The sequence below is a fragment of the Dermacentor albipictus genome, chromosome 9, assembly GCF_038994185.2.
Source record: "Dermacentor albipictus isolate Rhodes 1998 colony chromosome 9, USDA_Dalb.pri_finalv2, whole genome shotgun sequence".
NCBI lineage: Eukaryota > Metazoa > Arthropoda > Arachnida > Ixodida > Ixodidae > Dermacentor > Dermacentor albipictus.
The window spans coordinates 31,504,943-31,532,311 of record NC_091829.1 but is presented as its reverse complement, the minus strand read 5'-3'; the positions used below and the strand labels follow the sequence as shown (position 1 = coordinate 31,532,311).

At 45.3% G+C, this 27,369-nt stretch overlaps 1 protein-coding gene and 1 long non-coding RNA gene across 3 annotated transcripts in view; one reads left to right on the top strand and one right to left on the bottom strand.

The window, feature by feature from the left end:
* LOC139049417 (uncharacterized) overlaps window positions 1-27,369 on the top strand; it is a 110,330-nt gene that overhangs the window by 50,797 nt on the left and 32,164 nt on the right. The gene's annotated exons all lie outside the window — the stretch shown is intronic.
* Window positions 23,775-27,369, bottom strand: part of LOC135912717 (platelet binding protein GspB-like) — a 129,428-nt gene continuing 125,833 nt past the window's right edge. For both annotated transcript variants that reach the window (XM_065445236.2, XM_070524721.1), the window contains 2 exons: window positions 25,445-25,543; window positions 23,775-24,195 (listed from right to left, as the gene is read on the bottom strand). In XM_065445236.2, the coding sequence (XP_065301308.1) occupies window positions 24,049-24,195; window positions 25,445-25,543 (246 nt within the window). In that variant the 3' untranslated portion in view covers window positions 23,775-24,048. The remainder of the gene's footprint in view (window positions 24,196-25,444; window positions 25,544-27,369) is intronic.

The window sequence follows — 27,369 nt, the reverse complement described above, 5'->3', positions numbered from 1 at the left end:
TAAAACCCCAAATATTATATTATTATTATACATACATGCATACATACATACATACATACATACATACATACATACATACATACATACATACATACATACATACATACATACATACATACATACATACATACATACATACATACATACATACATACATACATACATACATACATACATACATACATACATACATACATACATACATACATACATACATACATACATACATACATACATACATACATACATACATACATACATACATACATACATACATACATACATACATACATACATACATACATACATACATACATACATACATACATACATACATACATACATAGACAGACAGACGTGTCAGGGGAAACTGTATGGAATGGTAGGCAACCATGAGAAGTGTGTATTTCTACTCGGATGTATATCATGACTTACTGAAGCCTTTCTCTCATTCCTAAATTTTTATTTCTTTCTCTCTTTCACCGCGAAACTTTCTTTCAAATCTTTCTTTCTTTCACCGTGAAGCATTATTTTAGTTAAGGCTTCCCGCGGTTCCACGATATAGTAGCAAGACAGTGGGCGCTACAAAATCAACACAAGTAGCAGCCAAAGCCTAATCAACCCAAACAACAGTTCGCAAGCTGTAGCTACGTATTACAATGGGAACATTCGCGAATCGGTGGTTACGTTAAAGAATACGACCCACGCCCCCGGACGCGCTGGCGTTTGGCGTTTCATCTAACCCCAGTTCAGTTACTTCGCATTAACGATTGGTAGATGGAGTTAGAAGCTTTATTTGTATGTTCGCGCTTGCTTGCGAATCATCATACGCGACGCGCATCATCAAGTGCACAGCCGAGTTCATTAACCTGCATTCCCGTTGCGGTACTAGTGAGCATGTGCGGTACTTCCCGTAGAAAGCCGTAACGAGACACGGGCACCCCCCTTTTCTCTATCTATCTATCTATCTATCTATCTATCTATCTATCTATCTATCTATCTATCTATCTATCTATCTATCTATCTATCTATCTATCTATCTATCTATCTATCTATCTATCTATCTATCTATCTATCTATCTATCTATCTATCTATCTGTCTGTCTGTCTGTCTGTCTGTCTGTCTGTCTGTCTGTCTGTCTGTCTGTCTGTCTGTCTGTCTGTCTGTCTGTCTGTCTGTCTGTCTATCTATCTATCTATCTATCTATCTATCTATCTATCTATCTATCTATCTATCTATCTATCTATCTATCTATCTATCTATCTCTTGCCTCGGTTCTCCTACGTCGAACGCTTCTGTTGTTCATCCGAGAAGACTCTCGCAAAACGACCAGAACAAAAAGAAAGACCTCCCGCACGCAAACGGGAGCCAAGTACAGCGTGCGCGCGCAGAGAACCTTCAAAGAGCGGGTCGAGTGCGCCTTGCCGTGCACGCAACCAACGTCTTCTCACGCTCGCTGTGCCATCACTTTCTCTCCGGAGGGGAAGTTTCACTGCAGCGCTCATCTCTAAGGTTCGCAACAATCGATCAAGCGAGCAGGCGGGCAGCTCCTCAAGCACGACGCAACTCCTGACTCAATTTTTATTTTTACTTTTCTGGAAAACGTGGGCAAAGGTAAGGGATGAAAAAAAAAAGCTTGCGACTGAAAAATAAATGAAGGCCATGGCATGTAATCGAAAGCAGGAGCTCGCTTCACATCCAATTCCACGCAAGTACGAGTATCCGTGCGGTGCACCGTCGAGCGCCTCGGGTGCGCGAATCAATTTAGCTACGCTTGGCCGTGCGTTCGTCGATCTTTATTCGGTCGGAACGCTTCCAAGATGTTGCCCTTTCTCGCAGTGATGAGTCTGTAGCGTGCTCTGTCCCTCTGTTTGAACATTAAGGATGACCCCCGAACTGTTGTCTATGTGTCTTGTATTTGACAGGCCTGTCGGCGTTATCACGCGGCCGTGGTGACCGTAATGACACCGTATTCTCAATCGTTTGCATTTGGTGATGCCTTCACTCTTGCGTGACGTAACCTACAGTGCACCGTTTTGTTGTTTCATTGGGCTTTCATCCAATGCGCTCGATAAAGATGCGACCTGGTTTGCTATGTTATGTGTCCCTGTCCCTCGAGGGGTCGATTAATTCGGCTTCGCTCTGCAATCTTCTACCTTGCGGAATGGCTCAGATAATAGGTCGAACGTACTGACTTCGAATGCTTTCGTCTCGAGTTCAGTTAACCGGGTCCGGACCGATTTGGATTCGACTGCAAAACTTTCTTTCCGAGAAACCCACATGGGTTTCTTTTGTAGCTTTGAACAATAGTCAACTGGATGACAATTTTCCTTTTGGTGAGTGTTCCTCCTGCATTCGGGCTTCCGCGAAGCTGATTTGCCATATCTACGTGACGTCAAAACAAGGGTGCCGTAAAATGTTTTCATCTACTTCGTGGCACCTATTTCCTTTTACCTAGCTAAAGGTACTGTGTTTAGGCAATTTGATCGATAGAGAATTAAGCTTCTGTTTCTGCCCTTGGTCGTTCTGTTTCTACCCTTGGCGCGTTGGGCGGGTAACAACTTTATTTGTAGTCCTGCAGAGCTTGCGCCGACGGGGCCGTACGAATCCAACGTGGGGACGTATTGGTGCGTCTCTTCATCGTTTTACAGTAAAGCGGTGCTGGATTTGAAGTATACGAGACGCGTTAGGATGACAAATTTGTGTAGTTGGTAACATTTCATGGCTAGCAGCATCACTTAAGACAAAGACAGAAAGGGTAAGACGCATAGTAGATGTGCGAACTACCAGCTATAAATTAATAGCAAAGATCCGGCTACTTTTGCGCGCCATCACACCAACCCTTCAAAGGAATACGCGTGTAACACTTGAACCACCTGATACATAAACAAATGACGGCGGACTTCACACATTATTTATGCATTCGTTCGGCTTTGAACTCACTCGTGGTGACTGGAGCATTCATCCTGCCACAGTGGAGACTGCCATCTTGTTTTTGCTTACTTGCTTAGCGCCTCGTTGCTTCGCTGCTGTCTCGAAGGATTGTGCTCGCCCAATGCGGGGCAATTGCCAAGAATTTGGTCACGGGGAGCGGGGAAAGGTGGGGTCAAAGAATACAGTCATAAGCTTAAGTAACAAGTTAAAAAAAGCAAAAAGGAAAGAAACGAATTGTGCGAAATAATATGAAGCACAACTATAAATTCTACTATACCAGAGAAAGAGCAGTGCTGTTTGCATTAGTAGTTTGTGGCTTTACACTTGTTTTAGGAGAGCCGTTCCTTACGCTGTGCTCCGCTGACATTGCACACGCTCAGGTAGATACTGGTACTGAGTACTAAGTAATGGTACTGAGTACTAAGTACTGAGTACAGAGTAGTGGTACTGAGTTCAGTTTGCTAAAACGCGCATCTACCAGCGACGCTAGCGACGCGAAATGAGCGCCTTGGCTCCAAAATAACGACGAAACTACCGCCCCTATTCTCAAAAGACCCCCGACTCGAATGTTTTTCCGCCACTCCACTGAGTTGATTGAGCGCAGCGCCGCACATCGGCTGATCAGGACGCTACACTTCTCAAGAATCGCCGTGAATGATCACGAAGCGCAGTGGCCACTTCTGTCGAGGGATGGCGCTGCTATATACTTTTCTTTAGTCGACGCGGAGTAAAGGAACGTTCCAAAATAGGCAGATAAGTAGATGCACCCTCACGCTACCCTCAATCGGATTCGTAACCGAGCCTGAACGGGGTTCTAGGTACCGCTACCGGTGTGAACGTTGTGTGGATGCGCAGTAACGCTCACGCTGAGTAGCTGAGTGGAAATTGTTTTTAAAACACAAGATATGGGCTTTTACGTGCCAAAACTACTTTCTGATTATGAGGCACGCCGCAGTGGAGGACTCCGGAAATTTCCACCACCTGGGGTTCTTTAACGTGCACCTAACTCTAAGTACACGGGTGTTTTCGCCCCCATCGAAATGCCGCCGCCCTGGCCGGGATTCGATCCCGCGACCTCGTGCTCAGCAGCCCAACACCATAGCCACTAAGCAACAACTGCGGATCGAGATTGTTTGTATGTACAGGTCCAATCCGAGCAGGTCGTAAGTGCTGTTTTGACAACGTCTTTTTGTCGCTTTTGTGATGTGCGTAACTTCGTTTCTATGTGGCGTTTTATTGCGTGTTGTGGAGTTTAAGATACACGCTTCAAACTTTGGCACTCTCAGGCATAAATAAGCGGGCTTTATTTGGTTGAACTCTATGAGTTTGTAAAACCATATGCTCGGAGTTGTTTAGTAAAAAAAAAAAGTTGATGGTACTTGTTCAGGGTGGCTTAACTGGATTGATGTCGTTGTTGGCAGCGATCACGTTGTTTTCCACCAAGCACCCGATTCTCAGCGCGTTCTCGATTGTGGGCAGGTGCCACGTTTCAGAATCATCGTTATTGTCACGTGTCGCGCCTCTTTTGTGCCATCGACGCTGTTTTGGCGAGCATGATGACGAATAATTACACGCGAACACCCCGCCACTTTGTCAGAAACAACTTCGACGCGATGCACACGATGCCACTGCCGTCTGCTGCAGCATCGTTTGTTTTGGCCACAGAAATGCATTACCAGACCCCACCGCTCTCCGAATCTGTGTTGAGTGCAAAATGTTAAACTAATGGCCAAGCACTCCTGTTGGGCTGACTGCGCCGATTTTTCGTTAGACTCTCAAGCGTAGCGTTTGTGTGTGTATGTGCGAATGTAACTTAAATAATGATCATCATGCGGTGCTGATAGTATTCCCATGCAAGATCAAAAAAAAGGTAATTTACTGGTGCAGCAGCTTTTATGGGGGGGACAGCGAGCATGTCAAAAAGAGAGAAAAATGATCCCGCCATTATCAGGTATGCAGCCATAAACTTGCCGCACGGTCTCATTCTTATTTTTGGCTTGCATAGCCTCTGGAGAAAAAGAATGGCGGATAGAAATCCCAGACTGTTGCGGACAACCAAAAGTATCTTCAAGAAAGAGATAAATAATTCACACATGTGGTATGTACGAGCGCTCCAATGAAGCACTTGACTAGTGTCACCACTTTCACTTGTGTTTAGATTTGCCTGATCTTAACCTAATGACGTGCTTTGTGTAATTGCTTCGACATTGCTTCCCTGTAATAATAAAAAATCGCGATAGAGCAGTGGTTCTCGCGCCCGGCTTCGAAGTGCACAATGGTGCAGTCAGGTGGGTCTGAATCCCAGTGGTGGTGGTGGTTGTGGACAAACCCTTTTCTTTTCTCCACCTTCTCTCGGTAATGACGCTCAGGGCACTTACTCAGGGGCGATCACTTTCGACGCTGCTATCGCTTCGGCCATCAGACGCAAGCTGATTGGCTGTTTGAGCGAAATCGGATGAACTGGTTGGCTGGTTGAGCACTACGTCAAGAGAAGTCGCGCGATAGTATCGCCGAAAGTGATCGCCCGAGAATACGTCCCCAGGATGAGAAGTCGGCCTGACGACGACAAAGCAACGTCGATGACAACAGCGGTCGTCGTCAGCGTAACGGAATGAACGACCGGACAGCAAGAGGCAAATCTAGTTTCGAGCACTTTGCTTGCTGTCGCAGTAATGTCCCACATTCCACAAAGCTTGAGACAGACATTGAAGAAAGATGTACGCGTTCTGTATACACCTGTCTCCGTGCTTGAGGTGCTGTGCTGTGTTTGTCCGCCACGTCCTGCACATGAAAGAAACCTGGAATGTAATAAACCCCGTGTCATCGTTCATCTGGCTTATGCGAGGGGCCATCACGAAGTTATCTGTAGAGCTCGCTCGTCAGGCACACGCCAGACTATCGCGGCCTTCAATTTTAAAGTGCGCAACTTGCATTTGGCATGCGGGGTTGCATAAACGTGTCTCTATTGATGCATAACCCGGGTTGTTAAGGCCTCCAGCCGAAAGTGCAACCCAAGATGAGCTCAAGTGCATTTGTGTGGGCGAGGTCAGGCTCGGAAATGGGATTGCGTCATGCGAACGCGCGCGACCGAAACTGCGTTGCGCATTTTAACCTGCGATAGAATTTCTACGTTGCGCCACCAAACGAAAAGCAACCCCACCCGTTGTGATTTCGCTGCGCCGCGACAAATGGATATGGGCGTTCAACTCTCGCCTAAATAGTCTTTAGGAAGCCTTCCCTTGTTCTTTCTTTTTCTTTCTTTTTTTCTTTCCGTCGACCGAGCTTGTGCGGTGCTTAGTGTCATATTACTTTTTCACAAGGGTATATTGTGGAAGCGACACGGGAAGCAGTGCTTTTCATGTAGTGAAATTCCAATGAAGAAGCAACAATATTAAATTTGGGCGGAGAGTGGGTGGGCGAGAGGGGGGAGGTAGTTTGTTTGAAATATCATTATTAGAGTTAGAACGAACATTCCGTTAAATTTTGCGAAGTCGACTTTGTGTGCACTATTGTGGGTGTACGCGCCGTCTGTGTGTCTGATAACTTCATTATATATCATCGCGATAGCAATCATACGGACGCTCGATGCGCAATCATGCCTTAGCGCTGACGCCTTTGTCGCTGTCGTGCTGTCTCGCTGGCGACGTATGCCCTGCTTGCTTTCGGAGGCTCTCCACAGGTGCGGAGTTGCGTTTGGCTGCCAAAACGACGAATTGCGTTTGGCTGCCAAAACGATGAATTGCGTTTGGCTGCCAAAACGACGAATTGCGTTTGGCTGCCAAAGTGATGAATTGCGTTTGGCTGCCAAAACGACGAATTGCATTTGGCTGCCAAAACGACGAAGCGAACTATACGCGCTCAATGATATCGGTGGCGGGGCCAGGGTGCATGCGTTCTGCCCTCCGCTGCTAGCGCGAGCGTTTTGGGCACGCGCTAAGAGCGCGCTATGCTTTCCTGCTGAGCTGCTGTGTACATATATGCCCCAGTCTGAGCACTAAATGTCGAGTCAAGCTCATGTACTGTTTGAGTGGATGTCGAATAACGCCAACGGTTTGCCGTCCGTCTCCTCTGGGGCACCCATCGAGATGCGAGGCCTACGAGAAAAATGGCGACATCTCACAACGCTAGCGTTGTGAGACGCCTGGTAGATGGCGAGGCGCTGTTCCTCCTGCACAGCAGGAGTCGCCTCGCGTGCTGCTTCACGCCAACACGTGGCAGTGGCTTGTAGTTTCGACACCGTCTTAGGGATCCAAGTGCAAAGCTAAACTTTACCACCGCTGTGTGTGCTTATTTGTGCCTATTTTCTCTTTCACCCAACACCTGGAGCAGCATGCCAAGCCATTAGGCAGTTAAACGTCTCCGGCGCTTTATTGTAGATGACAACTCTGTTTGTGTTCATTTAAGCAGACACGGTTCAGCCTATTACAAGATACAACCCTATAAAAAAAGTTACATGTACGCCATAACTATCGCATCTAATAATCAGGTATGAGACATACTGGAACCCATATAACAACTTGTTTTTTTTTTCGTATGTCATGTGGGAGTATTGGAAATGGGAGTTGCGAGGCATACGGTTATTTTCTTTTTTTTCTTTCAGTAGGCAAAAGCCTGAAAGCTACGTTTACATCACTGCGACAGCATCGGATAGAATCGGCTCGGCTAAAAGTTCAATACACATGAGCGAATATACAGCGACAGTTTGGTGTAGCGATTTGATGTGCTAGATGGAGTTAGTTTACGTGCAGGACGTGCTACCTTTAGAGAATTCGGGTAGAAGGTAAATTGTTGGCTTGGACGAGCCGATTTCGGAGAAGCATTAACATTTAGGCCTGGACGAGTTGGTGGTGTTGATCTCTTTGCAAATAGGCTTTAGCACAAAGAAACGCGCGACACGAGAACAGGTACACAGGGCACCGCGCTACTAACAACTGATGCCTTGCTGTTTTGTTGATCTCTTTGTTTAGTACGAAGTAAAAGGCCAGGACGTGGTAGAAAAATATTGTTCCCGAATTTAAAATCAAACCTAAATTTCCCTTAAAGAAAATTCATTCTAGCCGCTTCAGCATTTGCCTTATTGAGAATTCAGTGTTCTGCACGTATTCGAATAAACAAATCCACAAAGTGAAAAGTTGTTACGAACAAGACTTTCTTGCACGGCCTAGTAAATGCATATTGTTTTTCGAAAACGTTGCTTGGTCTCTACAACGATTATAAAACAAAAGAACACATCTGTTCTTCTGATAAAAGGCTCGTGTTAAAATTGCATTCAGATCGCTTCAGTGGTTGCCTGATGTTATCATTTCTGCATTCCAGGTGTGTGTTTCATTAGGCAAATGGGAATCGAACGTCTAGCTGAAGCTGTCTATGAACAGGACATGCTTTCACGATATCGAATTCGAGATGCGACGCTTTTATAAATGTTGTACGAAGTCTCCTGGTACGATCACAGAAACGCACAATGCTGTTGGCCGCTTGAAATATCCTTGTAAAGAAAAAGAAAAAAAAAACAGAAACCATTGGTCGCTCTGCTCTAGCAACCATCTCGCTAATGTATCTGCGCCCTGTCGCTTTCTCGTGCGTCGTGTTTTCTCTTACTCGTCCAGGACAGTTCGCAAACTCAACGAAAAAAACGTGGTTCACCTCGCCAACGGCGATAGCGCGCGTTTCGCCATCATGACATGGCGTGTTGCCCGTCTCGCCCGGCCCCGACACACGAGCACACGCACTACGCGTTTCGAGGAAAAGTGTACCGATACGTTGTTACGTATACGTGTCAGGATCGACCATTTTTTTGTGCGGAAACGCTCGCTTCCGGCATCCCCGCCCGTAGACAGAACTGGAAAAGGAAAGGAGACGGTATAGAAAAGGAAGGAGGACTGACGGGGGAATCGTTTGCGGCCGGAGAGTGCTTAGACGTGTTCGACAGATAAGCGACCGACTGTTTCTGCTGTTTTCGAACTGTTGTACACAGTGTACCGCTCGCGGAGACAAGATAAGCAGGAACCGACCAGTCGGAAATGTTCGCTGGGCTTCTGAAAAAGGTAAAAGGAACACACAAAATAAAACGTGGGCTACAATACAGGTACTGTAGAAGAAAAAAAAGGTGTTGTTCAGAAAATGCGAGGACGTTGAGGCGCATGCTTTTAGGACGTTGGTGGAACCGTGGTGGAACCGTGGTGGAACCGTGGTGGCCATCCTTTTTTTCTGCCACCCGAGAGCTTGTTCATAACGCCGCTTCCGTACGCTGCGATAGATTGCTGCTCTCGAGGGACGAACATGTTTGCCAATGCATTTACCCTCGTCCGACTTGGCGGTGGCCCGTTCTCCTCACGCCACTGACCCCTTTTCGAGATAGGAAACACAGTGGTACGCCGATGAGGCGACTTCGAAAGTAGTGCATGCAGTCGTGTAGTAGCCACACCCTCTACTCTGAACGAAAGAGTGTAAGAAAGTGATCTTGCATGCAAATATGTTTCGGCAGATTTATCTCCTGAAGGAACTAACATTCTTTCACAGCGTTCCGTATCTGGTTCATTATTCTTAGCACGCCTACCACCATCTCTGAATAAAAAAGTGCAACCAATCGAGCTAAGATGCAGCGACTCGGTATGTACTGTTCACTCGCATCACAGCCGCGTCACCAAGTTCAAACGAAAGCATCAAAGGAAATACACTTAAGCTCCACGTGCGTATAAGCCGTGCTCATTGCCTTCAGATTAATACGACTAAACGTCCTTGCTCAAAAAGAAAAGAAACAAACTCAGGGAAAACTCGACAACATGTGAACATACTCGAAAGAACAGAAAGGAACCTTTGCTTTAATTTCTCGTTTTTGTTCTTGTCATGACTCGTCAGTCAAAACAGCTACGAAACTCCGTATAGGGGGCGCCTGTCCCGTTCGTGTTCCCGTTGTGTTTTTTGTAAAAGTATGCGCTAGAACAGTATTAAGTCCGTAGAGGTCCAATTTTCTTATCTTATGCACAGCGAATGGAGAGCAGCGTGGGAGTAGGCTGATAGTCGCCTCACCTGTGGAGAACCAAGCTAACCTTAAAACTCTGCTTTTTTTCCGCTCTAACAACAAATATATTCGCTTGCAGGAAAAGTGAAGCAAGTGGACTAATTTCAATCAAATTTTTTTTTCAACCATATCAGCTGTATTAGGCACTTCTTAGAAAGCTATAGGTGTTGAGTTATATTGTTGCTCACTGGTAACGCGTCAGTCAGTTAACAGAATTGCACGTGAGCACGCCCGGAATTCTATGCCAATTTAGGAACTGGTATGATTGAAAACTTTCCATGTTCGTTTATCTGTTTGCTTGTCTGCCACGCATTCATTTGCACATACAAGCTGCCTAAATTTGTTTTTCTATTCATTAGTGTTCTCAAAGGAAAGCTTTATCTCGGTATATCCTAGACAGACAGACAAAGATAGAACAAAAGATATGTGTTTTCTAAAAGATGCTTCAAAATGCACCGCTCATTCTCAAAGCGTACCCTTTGAAAACTCATGAAAATCAGCATAGTGATGTTACGTCAATCGCAAATTATTATATTGTGTTTGTCGTCATTCAACTCTATGATATTGTCTATAAATTGCGATATCTCCTTTTGGTATCGTGCTGAGGAGCTGCGAACTGGGTCCTTTGGTAATTCTGCACGATATATTGATCCACGAGGCCCTGATTCCACATTTTGTGTTGATCATTCGATATAACTTAACATTCTCCTTTAGACTCAGTGAATGTTATTCAAACTGGTTCAGAAGTTGTCCAAGGAAAGCATCCCTGCGTTTTTCACGTATGTGAACTCTTAAATTTGAGTTTGCACCGAGCTACAGGTTCCAGTTCAAAAACCAGTTACTGTATATAGCCTAGGGAGTGCGTTTGTTGTGCATGGTATGCGATCGCAGTATTTCAATGCGATCACCATTATTAGCCTCCGCCCGACACTTTCTGCCTGTGTAGATACACATATAACTAGCCCCTTCTTCTGTATATCTGACAACGCTCTTCAATAACGAAATCTTTCAAAATTTATCTGTGATGCTGCGCGGAATCGAAGCCGGGTCACATGGGTTCTTCAAACAGAGCAATCCGACGCATTACCGCTGCACCACAAATCCCTGAGGAACTCATTAATGTAATTGTCATCGGTAGCATAGAGTCACTAGAGTAACACGTTGCAGAGTATTGCATTCGTTTCCCACGCGCCACCAGAACTCCCTTCGGCGCACACTGATCACGTGGTTTATCGCTGCCATTGGGGGTACCAGGATGATGCACAGTGCTCATGCGGTGCGAGCCTTGCGTTAACTGAAGAATCTCCTGCATTCATTCGGCGGTGAATGCCGCACCGCCATAGGCGATGACAACAAAGGGTTCACCATGTCGTAGGACCATGTGGCGGACAAAGAACTTGGCCAATTCAGAAGAGTTTCCTTGCGGAATAGCTTCGGTTTCGTCGTACCAGGTTAAGTAGTGGGTAGCGGCAACTATTCAACTGTTGCAAGGTGAGGTCACTGAGAATGGACCACGTAGATCCATTTCTATTCTTTAGAACGATGCTTAAGGAGAGCCTACATGGTGCAGAAAACCAACCGGTGTAAAGGGCGGTTTCTTGCGACGCTGCCAATCACGGCAGCGTCGCAAGCGGCAGCAATGGTACCTTTTCAGGTACCATTGCACAGAAGAAAGCAGCCGCGGTCAGAAATGCGTATCGGCCAGCAAGTCGTATCCTTCCTAACGTCCTAGTGAATCCTAGGTGCCCCCAACATGGCTCATCATGGCAGGCTTGCAAAATGTTTTGGCGCAGCGCCGATGGTACGACAAGAAGGCACGTTTCTGGACCGCTTCCGGTATTTTTCCTGCAATGGACATTGTTAGGTAGACATTACGATGACAAGCTGCGCACAAGGCAAAAAAAAAAATTTTCTCGGCACCCCGCGAGGGAAAGGTGGCCGATGATGGAGCCATGCCGTATAGCTCCACAGTATCATACGGGAGGAGCATGTACTCTCTCGAAACACCCGCCAGTGCGATGTCATCTTTTTCCTGCCCTACCCACGTGACGAGCTTCTTGCCTGGTTAACTAAGTTTCACTCTAAACTATTCCGAAGTTTTATTGTGCAGTCAGAAAAGTGACCGCGGTGTGCACGAGAGGAAAGACGAGCTTGAATTCGCATTTATTTGTGGTTGAAGTGGGCATGGAGATGCGCGACATTTTCACGCCCACTGAGGAATGTCAAGGAAATGGATGCGTGGCAGTGATTGAAGCTGCGAAATGGCGTAATCGAAGTCGCGCCACAGGCTTACAGCCAATGCTGAACCATTGAACGCTCCAAAGGAAATCACGTTATCGAATTGTGCCTGTGCCAAGAGTGAGAGAGAAAGAAGTAATGCAGGGACGCTAACCAGGAAAAGGTTCGGTATGCTACTCTACGCTCAGAGTTGAGAGAGGGAGACGTAGAAATGTAAGAAGAAAAAAAAGAAGAGAGAGAGAGAAACGGAGCACATATACACGATCAATGAAGTACACAGAACTGGCTAACAATAACAGTTACCACTTGTCACTGCTGTAGCCCCTCGTGCAGGTTTGTCATCCCTAAAAGTACAAGAGTGCATTGAAGCACTCTGGTGCGGTGGCTTACGAGGTCTCGGTTTTCTAAATTGATCTCTACTCCAAAACATCTGGAAAGGGTGACATGGGGTAGCTCTGTTTGATCTTGGTCGACATTAGCATTACTAAAAAACACAATTGCATTGATATAGTGTAGAATAAACATTAATTTATTTCCTCTGATACTATCAGTCTGGGAACGTTGTCATATGCTGTTGCCCGCCAATGGAATGCTTTAGCCGTGGAGCCAGAGAATATAATTAGCGGCACCGCAGTGAAGTTCGGGCAGTGATGTCATTATGTACTCTCAACTCCTCGAAACTTACTTGCGACATGTAACATCGCAACATGGTCTGACTGATCAGTGACTTGGCGCGTTCGCGAGTTTTGAAGTCTTCAAAACATCGGGAGGGTCATACGCACTAAGGGTGGTCACATGCTAAAGCAAAATTGTTAAATTAACGCCAACCCGCACGCTCTTTCTCAACGCCGTGAGAGCGGCGCTAGCGCTGGTATGAAATGTCATCCGCTAAGGATACGACATGTCCTGCACTGCTCCGTAATCGACCCTCAGTGAGAAACCATTTTTCAATGCGGATCAGAAACCTTAGTGATGGGATAGGTGTCCCAATTCTCAAGCATTGCCTATTGGCTCCAGTAAAGCTTTTACTACCGTGGCAATGGCAATTCTGTGAATGCGACACATCATTTATAGATGTAACAAAATACTTAAACACAAAAATCAAATCAAAGTCACAAGCCGGCGCACCACCTCATCACAGCATCATCGACTTCCCCTTACCATATCTTAGCACTCTTTGGCGATCCCTGATCTTTGCGCCAAACAAACCATGTATACACATGGGCCTAGGGCTGCCAGGTTTGGCGACTTCTATCCAAATTTTAGAGGTTCATGGCTACCGAAAATTGTAGTTGGCGACTTGACTACTTTCCGGCTTCTTTTGGCGGTGGTAATTGGTATAGATAGTGTCCAAATCACACTCCATCCCACGGCTCCTTCAGAGCCACAGTGCCACGTACCAGATCTTGAATGCCATGCTTTTGTGGCTTGCAAGCTTCGGTAGCCAATTAAGGAGCTGAAAACATTTCATAGCCGCCATATACCTATTGAACCTCTTCGACTTGTCGTGCCGCGCTGTCCAGGACTACCCGACATGCTTCATACGCAACTCCAATTGACTGAAACCAACGCGACGGGCAGTCCGGGACTGTCATGGACGGATAATTGAACAGGACCATTGGAGTTTCTCTATAGGTGGAGCACTGCAGCTCCTTCTGAGTAAGAGAAATTAACCAATCTTAAATGGTATGCTTTTACGTCCTTCATTGGACAGAAGCAATAGGTGGTGTCCTAATCCCACCTAGAGTGACGATCACCTCTATAGGGATGCTTTTTGACGCCAGAAGCAGGGGCGTAGCCAGGGGGGGGGGGCTTATGGGGCTTGAGCCCCCCCCCCCCCGAAATTTTTTCGTGCTGTCATGCGCCGCCGACCAAAACAACTCCCGGCGCCGGAAATCATGCTCGACTTTGTCTAGAATGTCCTGAATTCATGCTCGAAAAGACATTTTAGCGCGAACATAGTGAAATCGGGCTGGGTTTCCTGGAAACGCCCATGCATCGGGAGTCACATACCGTAACGCAAGGAGCCCCACCGAGCACAAAATTTCAAGGGCGTTTTGATGGCGAGCGGGCTCGTTTCGGCATATCGTGGAGGCCGCGGAATCTACCGAGCTCTTGGATTTCAATTCTGAAACTTTGTGGGTATAAAGTTCTCATAACATTTTGATGTGAAAGGTGCATTGACATTTCCAAAGTCGTGCTTTAGATTTTCGATTCCGGAATTTTGTGGGTTTAATGCTGTTGTAAACATTTGACGCCAAAGGTGCATCGACCTTTCTAAAGTCATACATCGGGCCATACAACGAGACAAGCCAAATCAACATACTATCAGACAAGTTGACAAAGCACGCAGCGAGGTCCGATGAGACAAGGCGTTGTGGTGGTTCTTTTGTGCCATCAGGTCACAAAAAAGAATATGAATTTTTTTTTCACCTGCGCCAAAGCATCCATGTCAAGACACTAAAGCCACCATTGTAACTAAGTTCTTAATTATTTTTCTACCTAGACTTTTATTCGCGAGGATACATTAAGCCTCTTTCTCATCTTTTTTTTTTTTTTTTGTTCTCGCAACCCGCGGGCTGCCAATCCATCCAGAGCGCACGCGTTTTTCTCGTGCTGCATCGACAACCGCGCGGCGCACTTGGATGCGCGTTTGTTTTTCTCTGGCCGACTGTCTTTTCACCTGGCAGTGTTTTGGACGCTTTCTGGCTAGCAGACGAGAAAAAGAAACAATGCATGGTCGCTCGCCGCCAGCATTGCGGGGACTCGACGGATTGCAACGCGTTCGCTTGTGTGCGCAAGGGAGAAAAGCGGGGAGGAAGCGCGCCGCCTTCTGTCGCACGCGATACATTTTGGGAGTGGAGGGAGGGGGGGGGGGGTGCTGTGATCTGTGAATCTGTGGTTGCGCAACCTGTTTATTTGCCTTGTTTGACGCATTATATATAGTGACTTTTTCTTAGGTACGTAGATTTATTGGAGACTTATACATATATTTAAACATCTTGTTGCGAGGTTTTCTGTATAAGCGCAGTGAACTTTGTTTCCAGTGCCAATTTTTGCCCTTTATCACGCTGTATCTTCACATATGTAAATTCCATTGTATCTTCGCATTTCTGATGTACGAAGGTGAGTCAAATGAAAGTGAGACAACCCGCCCCGCGCAATAATGGTTCGGTTCATTATTTTCGAGGCATGCGCGTAGCACATACGCATCTCATTTACAAGTGACATGCAGAGGTGAGGTTAAATGTTCTTTAACGTTCTCATACACTGGGTTGAGCAGGGTTACGTGACATAATAGACACTCCAAAAGTTGAGCAGCTTCTTATCGTGAGGTTTTTGACAAATGAAGATGTTTCCCAAAAAGAAATTATTCGCCATATGGCTGCCGTATGCGTTCAACATTGCGTTTCATTGGCCACTGTGAAGCATTGTAGCAAACTGTTCAAAGAAAGACATGAAAGTTACAAACACGATCCATGGCCGGGCCCAAGCCACTATGCAATCATCCCCAACACAACTGAAAAGGCCGTGGTTGCTCAGTGCCTATGGTGTTGGGCTGCTGAGCACGAGGTCGTGGGATCGAATCCCGGTCACGGCGGCTGCATTTCGATGGAGGCGAAAACACCCGCATACTTAGATTTAAGTGCACGTCAAAGAACCCCAGATGAGGGTGACGACATTTTGTCTGCAATTGTGACCGAGGATGACTCATGGTGCCGCTACTACTAGCCTGCAACACTACGGCAAAGCTTACAGTGGAAGCATTTGCATTCACCACTCCCAAGGAAAACAAAGGCCGTCATTGCTGCCAGAAAAGTGTTGGCTTCTTTTTAGATCATTAGGGACCATTATTGATCGAATTTTCTAAACCTGGAGAGACTCTAAATCGTTTCAGATATTGTGAAAGGTAGGATCGGCTGCGTGTCGCAATCAAGAACGAATGACGTAGAAAATTGAGCATTGTGAACATGTTGCTTCACAACATTGCCCGTTCCTACGTCGCTGATGTGGTTAATACGAAACTGGCAAAGTTCAAGTGGGAAACGTAGCAACATTTATCACGCAGCCCAGACCTGTTTCCTTGCGTCTTCCACATTTGGTAAAATTTGAAAAAACTGCTCAAGGGAACCAGATTCGTGTCGGAAGATGACGTGTAGTCATTTACAGATTTTTGAGGCAGCAACCCAAGGAGTTTTATGAGACGGGAATTACGCGACGTTAGTCGGACAAGTGACGAAATACTCATAGTGACTACTTTTAAATAAAGTACCCCGTTTATCATATATTCGCATTGGCTCACTTTCATTTGACTCGCCCTCGTATATTTTGCAGAACTCCTGCTTTTTTACATGTGCTCTTTGTTGCGACTATAATTTCGGAGCAATTGCTCGCAATACACGATCGGTGACAGCTGCTCCTGCGCAATACATTCTAACAAAGGACAGCGTCATTGACATTTTCCCGTGGTCGTTGCAAATGTACGAAAATAGAAACAAGGTTGTTGAATGATACATATATATATATATATATATATATATATATATATATATATATATATATATATATATATATATATATATATATATATATATACATATATATATATATCCCTCGACTAATTCTGTAAGGAGGAGGCTGAGCGGCAGAGTGAGCCCCCCACGAACGAAATTTCTGGCTACGCCACTGGCCAGAAGCTACTGCAATCACCGAAAACGTGTCATGGCAGCCATGATATCAGAGGTGTTTGTGTCTGTGCAAATTTGTTAAAGCCGTTTGCGGCTGCATATCAGGGAGAATAGAACGCGTGTGACGTCATACCGCTCACACGGCAACGTTTGAACAAAAATCATGGTGATGCAACGCCAGTGTGCAGCGAGTTTATCTACTGACACTGGCGGCACAGCTTTGGCTCTGAGACAGCACGCAAGTGTGCGGCAGAAATCATCAACGAACGTCAGCTGGTCGTGTTGATGCAATAATATGTGATAACGTTTGTTTCGTTATGTTATTCTCGTTTGCGATCGGTGCAGTAGAAAACTACGTGTCTTTTAAAGGTATGGTTGTTTGGCCTGTTTGGTTAGATACGGCAATGGGAGTCATAGCGCCAGAAGACACGTACAAGGGCGACACAACAGGACGAGTCCTAACTGAGTGTTTATTTCCAGAAAAACACGTATTTGTAGGCCCGCACACCCCGAAGGCCCAATCACCGCACATACAAGCAAGCCGCTTCCTGTAATTCAAGTTCACTTGTAGTGAGAGCAACTGAAGGGGAACTGATGCAGTTATGAGCAGCCCTCGCTATCAAAGCAGCTGCAACAACTTCCCGTGAACCTTTATCTACATTCCTATGCAAACCAGAGCGCTTCTGTAATCCTGTAATCAAGGACCTCTATTCACTACTCTTTATACATATGCAGCTAGCCAACAGGTAATAATATTTCGGGTGCCTGGGCACAGGTGTATAGTCGGTAACGAGTTTGGAGACAATATAGCAACTGCCGTAGCAATGAAACCTAGGGATCCATCCACACCCGTTCCTACCGCAGACTTGAATAAGCCGTTCCTGCGCAAAATACTCAGTAGCTATATTGGCAATACTTGCAAGATGCGAAAACCTTTAATAAACGTGTCATTCAGCCACGTTTAGGGAATTGGCTTTCATTGACAAAATCACGACGATCTGAGTCCTCTTTTGCCATCTCAGAATATACGGCACACATATGGTACGCATTCATACCTTTTGACTAGCGCTGAAGATCCCCTCTGTCACAGATGTGGCGAAAGGCTGACCGTACTCCCCGTCTTTCTGGAGTTCCCGCAAGCAAAAGCAGAACGAAAAAAATCGCTTTCTCTGACAAATGTTCAAAATGTCCCGTTATGACAAGGTCATAGAAACCTGTATGTCTGAAGCAAGGGTCACCAAAATCTCTAGATATGTTAACGATTACTTAGTCCTATTTGATTTCACTAATTCTACAACTGATGTAGTTACCATTCCATTTTTCTCTGGATGTCTCGATAGTGTGGGGGGAACACATGAAATACCGGTCAGCAATTCCATCCAGTTCTTAGACTTCAGAATTTTTTTGTTCAAGAATCATATTTGTTTTGAATATCATCCTCGGAACAATACGATGCTGCTTCCGCTTCATTCATCCCGTTCCAAGCTAGTGAAAACAGCAATCGCTAACTTGTGTTTTGACAACGCGCTCCGCAAATCATGCCCCCGTAAGATGTATAGAACCCTCGACTTACAAAAAAACACCTATTGGACGCAGGTTACCCTGGCCATGTACTTGTATCACTAGCAGCATGTGCGATGAATAAGCGGAGTGGTCGCACATGAGCAGTTGTTACAATATGAAAAAGGTGGTCATGACGTACTTGCATAATGTATCACACGCACTAAAGAAACTTAAACGAAATGTTAAAGTAGATTTAGAATATACCACTCCGCCAAAATTGTTCATGTTGTGCAGTGCTACAGATTCGTTTGCCAAAAACTGCGCTGGTTGCAAAAAGAATCGTCGGCCCCTCTTGTGTCATGCGTAAAGAACGTGGTGTATCGCCTTCCCTTATCTTCCCGGAAGGTTTACATCGGCCAATTTGCGAGAGGCCTGAATGATAGGTTAACAGAACGTAGCTAGAAATTGAACCGATACCGGGATGGCCATGTCTGCGTGCATTACGGTGATTATGGGTGTAAACCCTTAAGAAGTGTTCTGTTTTGTATAGAAATTTAGGTAACGTGAGGCGAGAAGTTGTTGAAGCTGCTTCGATAGCGAGCGCCGCTGATAGCTGCGTTAGTTCCCCTTCAGGTGCGCTGATCACAAGTGAATTTGCGTTCCTGGGAGCGGCCGGTCTTCATGTGCGGGGATTGTGTCCTTTTCGGTGTGACGATCTACAAATGTGGTGGTTTTCCGGAAATAAACACTGAATTGAAAGTTAGTGCTCGTCGTTCTTGTCTCGCTCCTGCCCATGTCTTCCAGCGCTATGACCCTCACTGATGTCTTTCTCGCCTTCTTTCTTTATTTCCGCGTGAAAAATTGACAATTGTCGGTTTGTCGCACCATACGTACTTTTTTGGCTACCAGTTGGCGACAGTTTTTTCCGCAGTTGGCAACACTTTTGGCTACCGTTCAGAATTTCAGGCGTGTGGGTGTTTGTGTGTGCGTGATTTTAAACGCATTAACTTTAATCAATTGTAACATACCAGGTGAGTGAGTGAGTGAGTGAGTGAGTGAGTGAGTGAGTGAGTGAGTGAGTGAGTGAGTGAGTGAGTGAGTGAGTGAGTGAGTGAGTGAGTGAGTGAGTGAGTGAGTGAGTGAGTGAGTGAGTGAGTGAGTGAGTGAGTGAGTGAGTGAGTGAGTGAGTGAGTGAGTGAGTGAGTGAGTGAGTGAGTGAGTGAGTGCGTGCGTGCGTGCGTGCGTGCGTGCGTGCGTGCGTGCGTGCGTGCGTGCGTGCGTGCGTGTGTGTGTGTGTGTGTGTGTGTGTGTGTGTGTGTGTGTGTGTGTGTGTGTGTGTGTGTGTGTGTGTGTGTGTGTGTTCGTAGCCGCTTGTTGATTCCACCTTTCAATAACGTGTCCCCCTCTCTCTCTGTGGTTATCAACGCGAACGGCGTTGGGATGTAATCGAACTTATAAATCTTAGCAAACCATAATTCCAAACTAATGGACAAGGAGGGTGCGAAAAACGGTTTCTTACCTTGACTTCAGCAACAACGTCAACTTCTTGCGGGGGAAGTAATACGCACAGGTAAAAAGATAAACATACAGACTTTATTGACCTGAGATCCACGTTTTTAGCTTTTTTTCTGGCTTGTTTATCTGCAGACGAAAAGTTCCGTCGTTCAAATACCGTTCCGCGCAGCATTTGAACAACACATTGAAAATGACTCAGTCGTGTTGAAACAACAAAGTTTATGTTAGAGCACACACACCTCTGTCAACTATCACATTGACAACACGTAAACAAATCTTCTTGCAGCGCTCTTTGTGAAAAAGAGCTCGCACTGAACGAGAAGACATTACTTTGTGCTGGTCAACCACGCGCGAAAAGAAATATGAGCGATAGAATAAAACGCTCTGTTCTGGTATTGTTCTAAGCTATAGCACCTAAATATACCAGCGTTTGGTTTTGTTCTACATTTTAAAAATCGGGTCAATAATCGTTAAAGATAGAGGGGGAATTCGAGAACAAGAAACACAGAAACTTGTGCCAGCACTTCCGTCAAATGGAAGATATAGCTGGCTGGCTCCCCATTCGAATACACGCGAAGAGCAGAAACGGTTCAGTTTGGCCATCGCTGAATCGATTTGAGCAAAATTTGTGCCTTGAGACGTAAACTAGTCGTGCTTGAAGGCAACCTTCGATTTATACTGTCAACTTTCACCAAAAAAAAGAACAACAAGGACATATAACTGAAGTTTTCAAAAAGATGAAATATGTTTACGATTATTTAGCCCAGCAACATAAATGGTTGCAATAGCTCTGTGAGAAACACCTGTTGAAAAATGTTAATGCAGAGAAAAATTTATATACATCTGAACATGCCAGTGGTTTTTCCATATACGGTATTTGCAGTACTCAAGTTAACAATGTAACCGTTCCTCGTGAAACATAAGCTGATCCATCATCATTGAGAATGTTTGAGACGTTTTTAATAGTCACCCGTGTAGAGTCTTCGTAATCTTGACATGTCAGTGGACCTCACTCTGCAACTTTAAGCTAGCTTACAACCTCACAGCACTATTTCAAAAAAAACAAGAAAAACTTGAAAGCCCATATTAAAAGCGTGCCTTCAATGTTCACCAGAATTGTAGTTTCAATGAATAAAGCTCGGTTCATCTGTTACGTACTAACAGTGCTTCTGCTATTCGCACCAATTCGAACGGGGAAATCTGAGTGTGCCTTAAGCTAACCCTTTCTGTTAGCGTCGCACGACGTAGTAGCAAGGCTGAAGTGCTCAGGTAAGATGCCACAAATGCTATATGTACACTATCTGTGTGTTTCCGTGGTCTGTGTAGCTGGTAAGCTGGCAGTGAAACGTGCCAAAACCATCGGATCTAACTACGTCAACGTACATGAAAGCTTTTGCATGCGCTTATTTTACAGATCACATGGCCTGCGTAATGATGCCGACAAGGACAGAGCCATAAGAACGTATGTTACATGACCGATGGCGGACACAGGCAATATATTCTGAGTACGTTTTCCCATTGATAACAGTGCAGAATGTCTTCGCGTAAGCTTTCCTTCCACACATTATGGCTTGCCTCTAATAGAACTGTGAGGAAGCTTTTACGAGTTACACTACAAGTATGATCTAGCAAGCTTTGGTTTAATTTTTACCACACTGGACTGAATGGGTATCAAAGCACAGCACCAATGCGTTTTGCGAAGATCAGAGCGTACGGACAACAACAAAAAAAGCAGCTTTCTCGAATGAATCCTATTTTAAATATATTACTCAGTTCTACATTTCGCAAAAAAAGAATGGCGGAGAAACTGACGCTAACCTCTGCTTTTCGAATTTCACGTCCAAGCACCGACGGCGATGACGTCGCTGTGACGTCAAAGGTCTCGCTGTATCCCCTCGCGAAATTTTGTGCTCGCGAAAGTGTGTAAACAGCTGAGAAACGCTGCTTTCAGTTCTGATCGAAATTATATTGAATAGTTACATTACTCGTGAAGGCACCTCCACGTACTGTGACGTCACAGAGAAGCTAGTTCGAGAAATTGAAGGTGTCATCGCTAGTGGTCCGTTGATATTACTTCGTCCTCAGACAAGTCCTCAGACAAGTTACCACTGCCGTTTAAAGCTGCCTAAGTATCTTAGAGAAGCGTAACATGACAGTCTTGTTTTAGCTTGTTTTCCTTTATGATATTTCAACCATTTCATACTGCGAGTGTAGGAGGAAAAAACAAGAGGAAATTCTGCAAGCACTGCTGGCTTTTTATTAGGTCTCCCGCTTTATCTAGCGTATTTTAGGCACATTAGAAAAAAAAACGCCTTTAAGCGTATTTCATGTTTTACCTTAAATATAGTGGTGGATTCTAATGTCAGTTTAGCTTAATCTTTGAAAAAAAAAAGAATGGGAACAGCGTTCTCGAACTGTACTCTAAATAAAGTAACAAGGTGCACATTTTCACATTCTTGTATTTAGGTGGCACCTGTCAACGTAAATAAGTGCAAGAGCCGCGCAGAATAGGATGCATTCGTTATTTTCGTTAGATCTTAAAGTGGGGTCGAGGTTATTGACATTTGCAGAGACAACGTGCGCTAAATAATGACGCAAGTCGTCAACTTTCGAGCGCTGTAACATGGATTCTGTCACCGCCACATTTACTTATCGTTAGCTCCGGTGAGTGTTACCCCGAATGATGTAATCCTTGGACTTCTCACACTGTCACTGTGGTGGAAGTCTCACACTAGCATTCTTACGAAAAACGTTATTTACGGCGCAATACCGCTTCTTAGAGCACAGCATGCCAGTTACCTCTAGATATGCGAGAATCCACATCTTTCTGAAGGTTAACGCATACTGAGTGCATGATGTTGCGCGCCATCAGCACGCCACATACGCGAACATCCTACCTACGATCTGCATTTGCTGTTGTTGTTTGTTTCCTGCATTCTCGTGCGCAGGGGCCTTTCTCTAAAGCCCGCGCGCTAAACGACACCGTGGCACGCCATTGCTCTCACCACAAAACGAGCTCGCGAGTAGAGTGGCAGGCATTGCATTGCCGCGTGTACCACACCGTGAACGCGCGCTCACCACGTCAACGTCGCGTCTGTTCTGCCCCCGTAGACTGGCACTTTCCTGATATGACGCGACCGATGAATGGCACCGGGTCGCGCGATGATCCGTGAAACATGTGCGTTCTCTTCCTGCCAGGAGCTGATTGCATTCTATCATTATTTTCTTTTTCTGTGAGTGTATACGCAACCGTGTTGGTAGCGTAGCTATCAACGCCTGGTAGCCCGGCTTCCACTCCTGTAGAATGAAAACGCTGTTATCACGAGTCGTAACTCTTCCCTCAAATGGCTGTGATTCGTCAAAAACACAGAGAGGGAACGCTTCTTCTGGTGTACGGGTGTTCGAGTTGGAGAAGCGTAGTTTTCCACTAAGTTTGTGTGCTTTCTGGTAAAAGTTGGAAGGGTCTACACTCCAGGAGACATCCAACCGCATCGAGCTGACGTGCATGTAAATTTTTGCTGCCGGTTGAGTGAATCGCATTTTTGTGGATTCTTTTCGTTAGGGCTTCGCCGTGCGCATAACGAAGCTTCGATCCAATTTACCTTGACACAGTTTGAAACGCGAGACCTTTCAGTAAACGATGCACCGAGGTGGGTGCCGTGCCGACGACATGGAAAACCGTGTCGCAAACAATCTTCGTCGCCAGAAACTTTAACGTCCTTTTGCGCAACGCATTGATACAAACTTGGCTGCGGCTTTTATAACACTGTGGCCTTGGGATTAAGCGCTATGGCTTCTGCCGCGAACGTGATGAAGGTTATTCTTCTTTTTCCCTGGTAGAGACGCGACATAATGCTGGAAAAGCGGCTGTGACAACATACGGTTCTCTCTGAACGACGCCATCTCGCTAAACTGCGACTGGATACAGTTACTCCCAGTTTTTCTTTCTTTTTTCCAGTTTGAAATGATGTCAAAGCTATCTGGGAGCGCCGAACAAAGCGGATAACAAGAACGGTGTCGTAGCAATGGGCAACGTTTCGCTAACACTTCCTCTTTACAGTACCTTATAATCTTTTCTGCGCTCTTTTTTTATTATCCTATAGAGCGTGACATACAGTTCAGATATTGGTGTGTCTGGCGGCGATCTCTTAAATGGGACCGACGAAGTAGAAGGAGTCTCTGAGGAACGGTGCCATCACGGACTGTGTTTCTTTCTTTGTGAGGGTGACCTGGATTTTCTTCTTCAGCAGATCCTCCCTCAGGTTCTTTACTTCCCGTTCTGCATGCGTTCGTAGCTGGAAAAAAAACGAAAGAGAAAATGAGAATAAAAAAAATTGCCGAACTGATATTGAGTAAAGACGTGTTCGCAGGCCTGTCTCACTTCTTGAACGCTGTTTACAGAAGTGAGAGGTCGTTTTGCATGTGAATGAATATTTATTTGCAGAGCGCCCACTGTTTGAGGCAGTAGAACTGTGTACTATAAAGAGAAAAGTTCACTCGCTACCAATCCTAGCGGTATGCCTGTGCGAGTTCTTGTGTGGAGCTTGCGCGTATTCAACATAGCTTCACGTCGCTTCGAGGCCAACTTATACCGTAGCCCAACTCTACCCGTTTCTTTCTGAACGCTTCGAATTGCGTTAATAGAAATGTATGTTCGCCTGACGTGAGCTGGGACGCCACGAGTTAGTTATAGATGGTTATCTACTAGTATTGCATCAAAATACGGCGCGAAACGTCACGCGCGCAGGTGTTGTCGGGTTGTCTATTACTCTTACTTCATGCGTCGAGCCAAGTTCCTCGAAGAGGTAGGACGTGTGTCGGAGGAGCTCCTAAACAGCACTTTGCAAGATGGTGAACCCGGTTTAAATCATGCATCTGTGACCTCAAAGATGTGTGGCGTAATGCTAAAACATTTATCTCGCATTGGCCACTAAATCGCCACGCCACTCAATATTTTTTTTATTCGTAGTATAGACATGCAGGCCAAGTCAAGTGGCACAGCATGGCTGACCTTTCATTGCTGACCTCAAAAGACTAATTGTTTGCCGATGCTATGGTGTTGATACTTTTTCTTCATACTGGACACGTCTGTATGTGCGCACGAACGCGTTAGCGCTGGTTCCCACTAAGGCTTGCATGGTTCAACCTGCCTTAACTAAACATCTCACATTGACACCATCAATTCAAAATCAGCTTCGCATCTCGAGTGAAATAATTTCTGAACTCCAATCTATAATATCGGTGATTTCAGAGCTAAAATATTGAATCAAGGCACTGTGAGAATTTATTGAAAGACACTGCAGTGGCGGCATCATCTTCAACTGCTTCATTGAAGAAGGGTGGCGCATATTTTGTGAACAGGTGGCTGTAACTTATACGCTAGGTGCATCGAAGCGAAGTACATCGAGCCAGTTCATGCTCGTGTGAGAATACGGGCTTGACAAAAGTGTGCGTGTAAGTTCAGAAAAAAGAGAGGCTTTCCTTTCATTCTAGGCTGTCCGTGTCTGTGTAGCAGCAGGTGCGTAGAAAAACGAGCAAGCCTACCCTGACTTCAGCTCCGAGAGATATTCGGGTGTACTCCAGGCGCCGCTTCAGGTCTTCAATCTCCTGGAGCACTTTGGCGATCATTATTTTGTAGCTCAGCTGAAAGAAAGAAAAACGAGACCTCTTAAGTATACATACAGTAGATAAGAGGCCAATATAATTTTTAACGACATCGTCACAAGAGGGCTTTACCGGATGGCTATAAAGTAGCAAAAACGAAGACAAGAGAAATTCGATCATTCTAAACGTGTGATTTGAAGAGAAACGTTCAAAAGGAGATGAAATATCTATAATTGCGAACATTCTTCAGCCACGATTTCAATAGCCAAACTGACAAGTAGAGCTGTACATAACACCGTGTGCCACTGTACAGTCGTGAGCAATATAAGGGGATATTAATCATTTCAGTGCGACAGGAAGACAAAGGATAGAAAGAAAGTGAGCATTAAAAACTTCGTTTTTTTCGTGTTCACCCCGTTTCTGCTTTTTTCTTTCCTGTCGCACTGCATTTAATAGTGTATCAACACCAACCGGCCCGGCTTTCAGTTCTTATATAAGTGGGAATACCGAATTCATTGTTTTTCTTAACAATCGCTTGCGATGTGTTTGTTCAAATCTGTTTTGTTATTATGTAACGAGCAGCTTTCCGTTTCAACATTTAGTCTTATTGAACACATTTATCCGGAGCATGTGGGCACTTAGCCAGTATGGCCCGTTGATTGCAATTTTACGTGTATCCTTTTATATTCTCAAAGGGTACAAACTGACGACGACGATGACGATGATGATGATGATCATGATGATGATCATGATGATGATTTTAATTTTTTCGAAAAGGGGTGGCCAAACCTAATCACCTATTCTGCTAGAGCTAATGAAGTTTTAGTACATCTATGACAGTCTAGCATTCTGCCTAGGTCTAAGTTGTATTACCTCGCTTCATTGAAATTTCTAGAAACCACTTGCTCGGTGACTATGGTGTTGTGTTGCTAAGCACGAGGTCGTGGAATCGAATCCCGGCCACGGCGGCCGCATTTCGATAGGGGCGAAATGCGAAAACACCCGTGTGCTTAGATTTAGGTGCACGTTAAAGAACCCCAGGTGGTCCAAATTTGCGGAGTCCCCCACTACGGTGTGCCTCATAATCGGACCGTAGTATTGGCATGTAAAATCCCATTACTAAGTTTTTTTTTTATTTCTCTGTTACTTTTGAACCGCCTTGTACTTTTGTCACACCCCCTAATGGGGCGTGCTACAAGTCCTTGATCAAGGCCCCTTTGAAATAATGCCATTGATTCACTTAGCAAGTTTTCGTCGGCCGCATGACGCCCCCCCCCCCCCCTTTCGCCACCCGCTTACTTTTTTTTTGTACTGTAAAGGGTGCTCTGCCTCACAAAGACTATATGTGCGGCAAAACATCTTTTGGATTTTAATGGTTACTGCGTGCGCGCAGAAACACGAAAGAAGGTTGTCCGTTATCTCCTGAAGAGCCTAAAATATCTTCTAGATTTACAAGGTCTGACGATGGCAGCAACAAAAAGAATTTAGATGAAAGGATTCGCATTAGAAAAAATGGCTATATGTATGCAAACGCATCCCTGCTCTAATGCTATATGCACATCTAATAAACTACGCTGCATTCGCTGGATGCTGCTGTGAAGCCCGGCTCGAACATGATAGATTTCAGAACAGTGATTGAGTTGGTGTAGCAAAATATGCTATTCAAATTTGCTGCGTGGTGTCAAGTTATTATAAGCAACAACTTTGCCGGAGTTACAGCTGCATGAAGCCAACAGACACTGTAAGTATTGAAACATGGGAAAAACTGGCTGTGGCTTAGCTAAGGTTAAGCCCAGGATGCAAAGCATACTAGCCTTTATTTTAACGCAACAGCGTTAAGGAGCTGGTGTCGCAGAAAAGCCGGT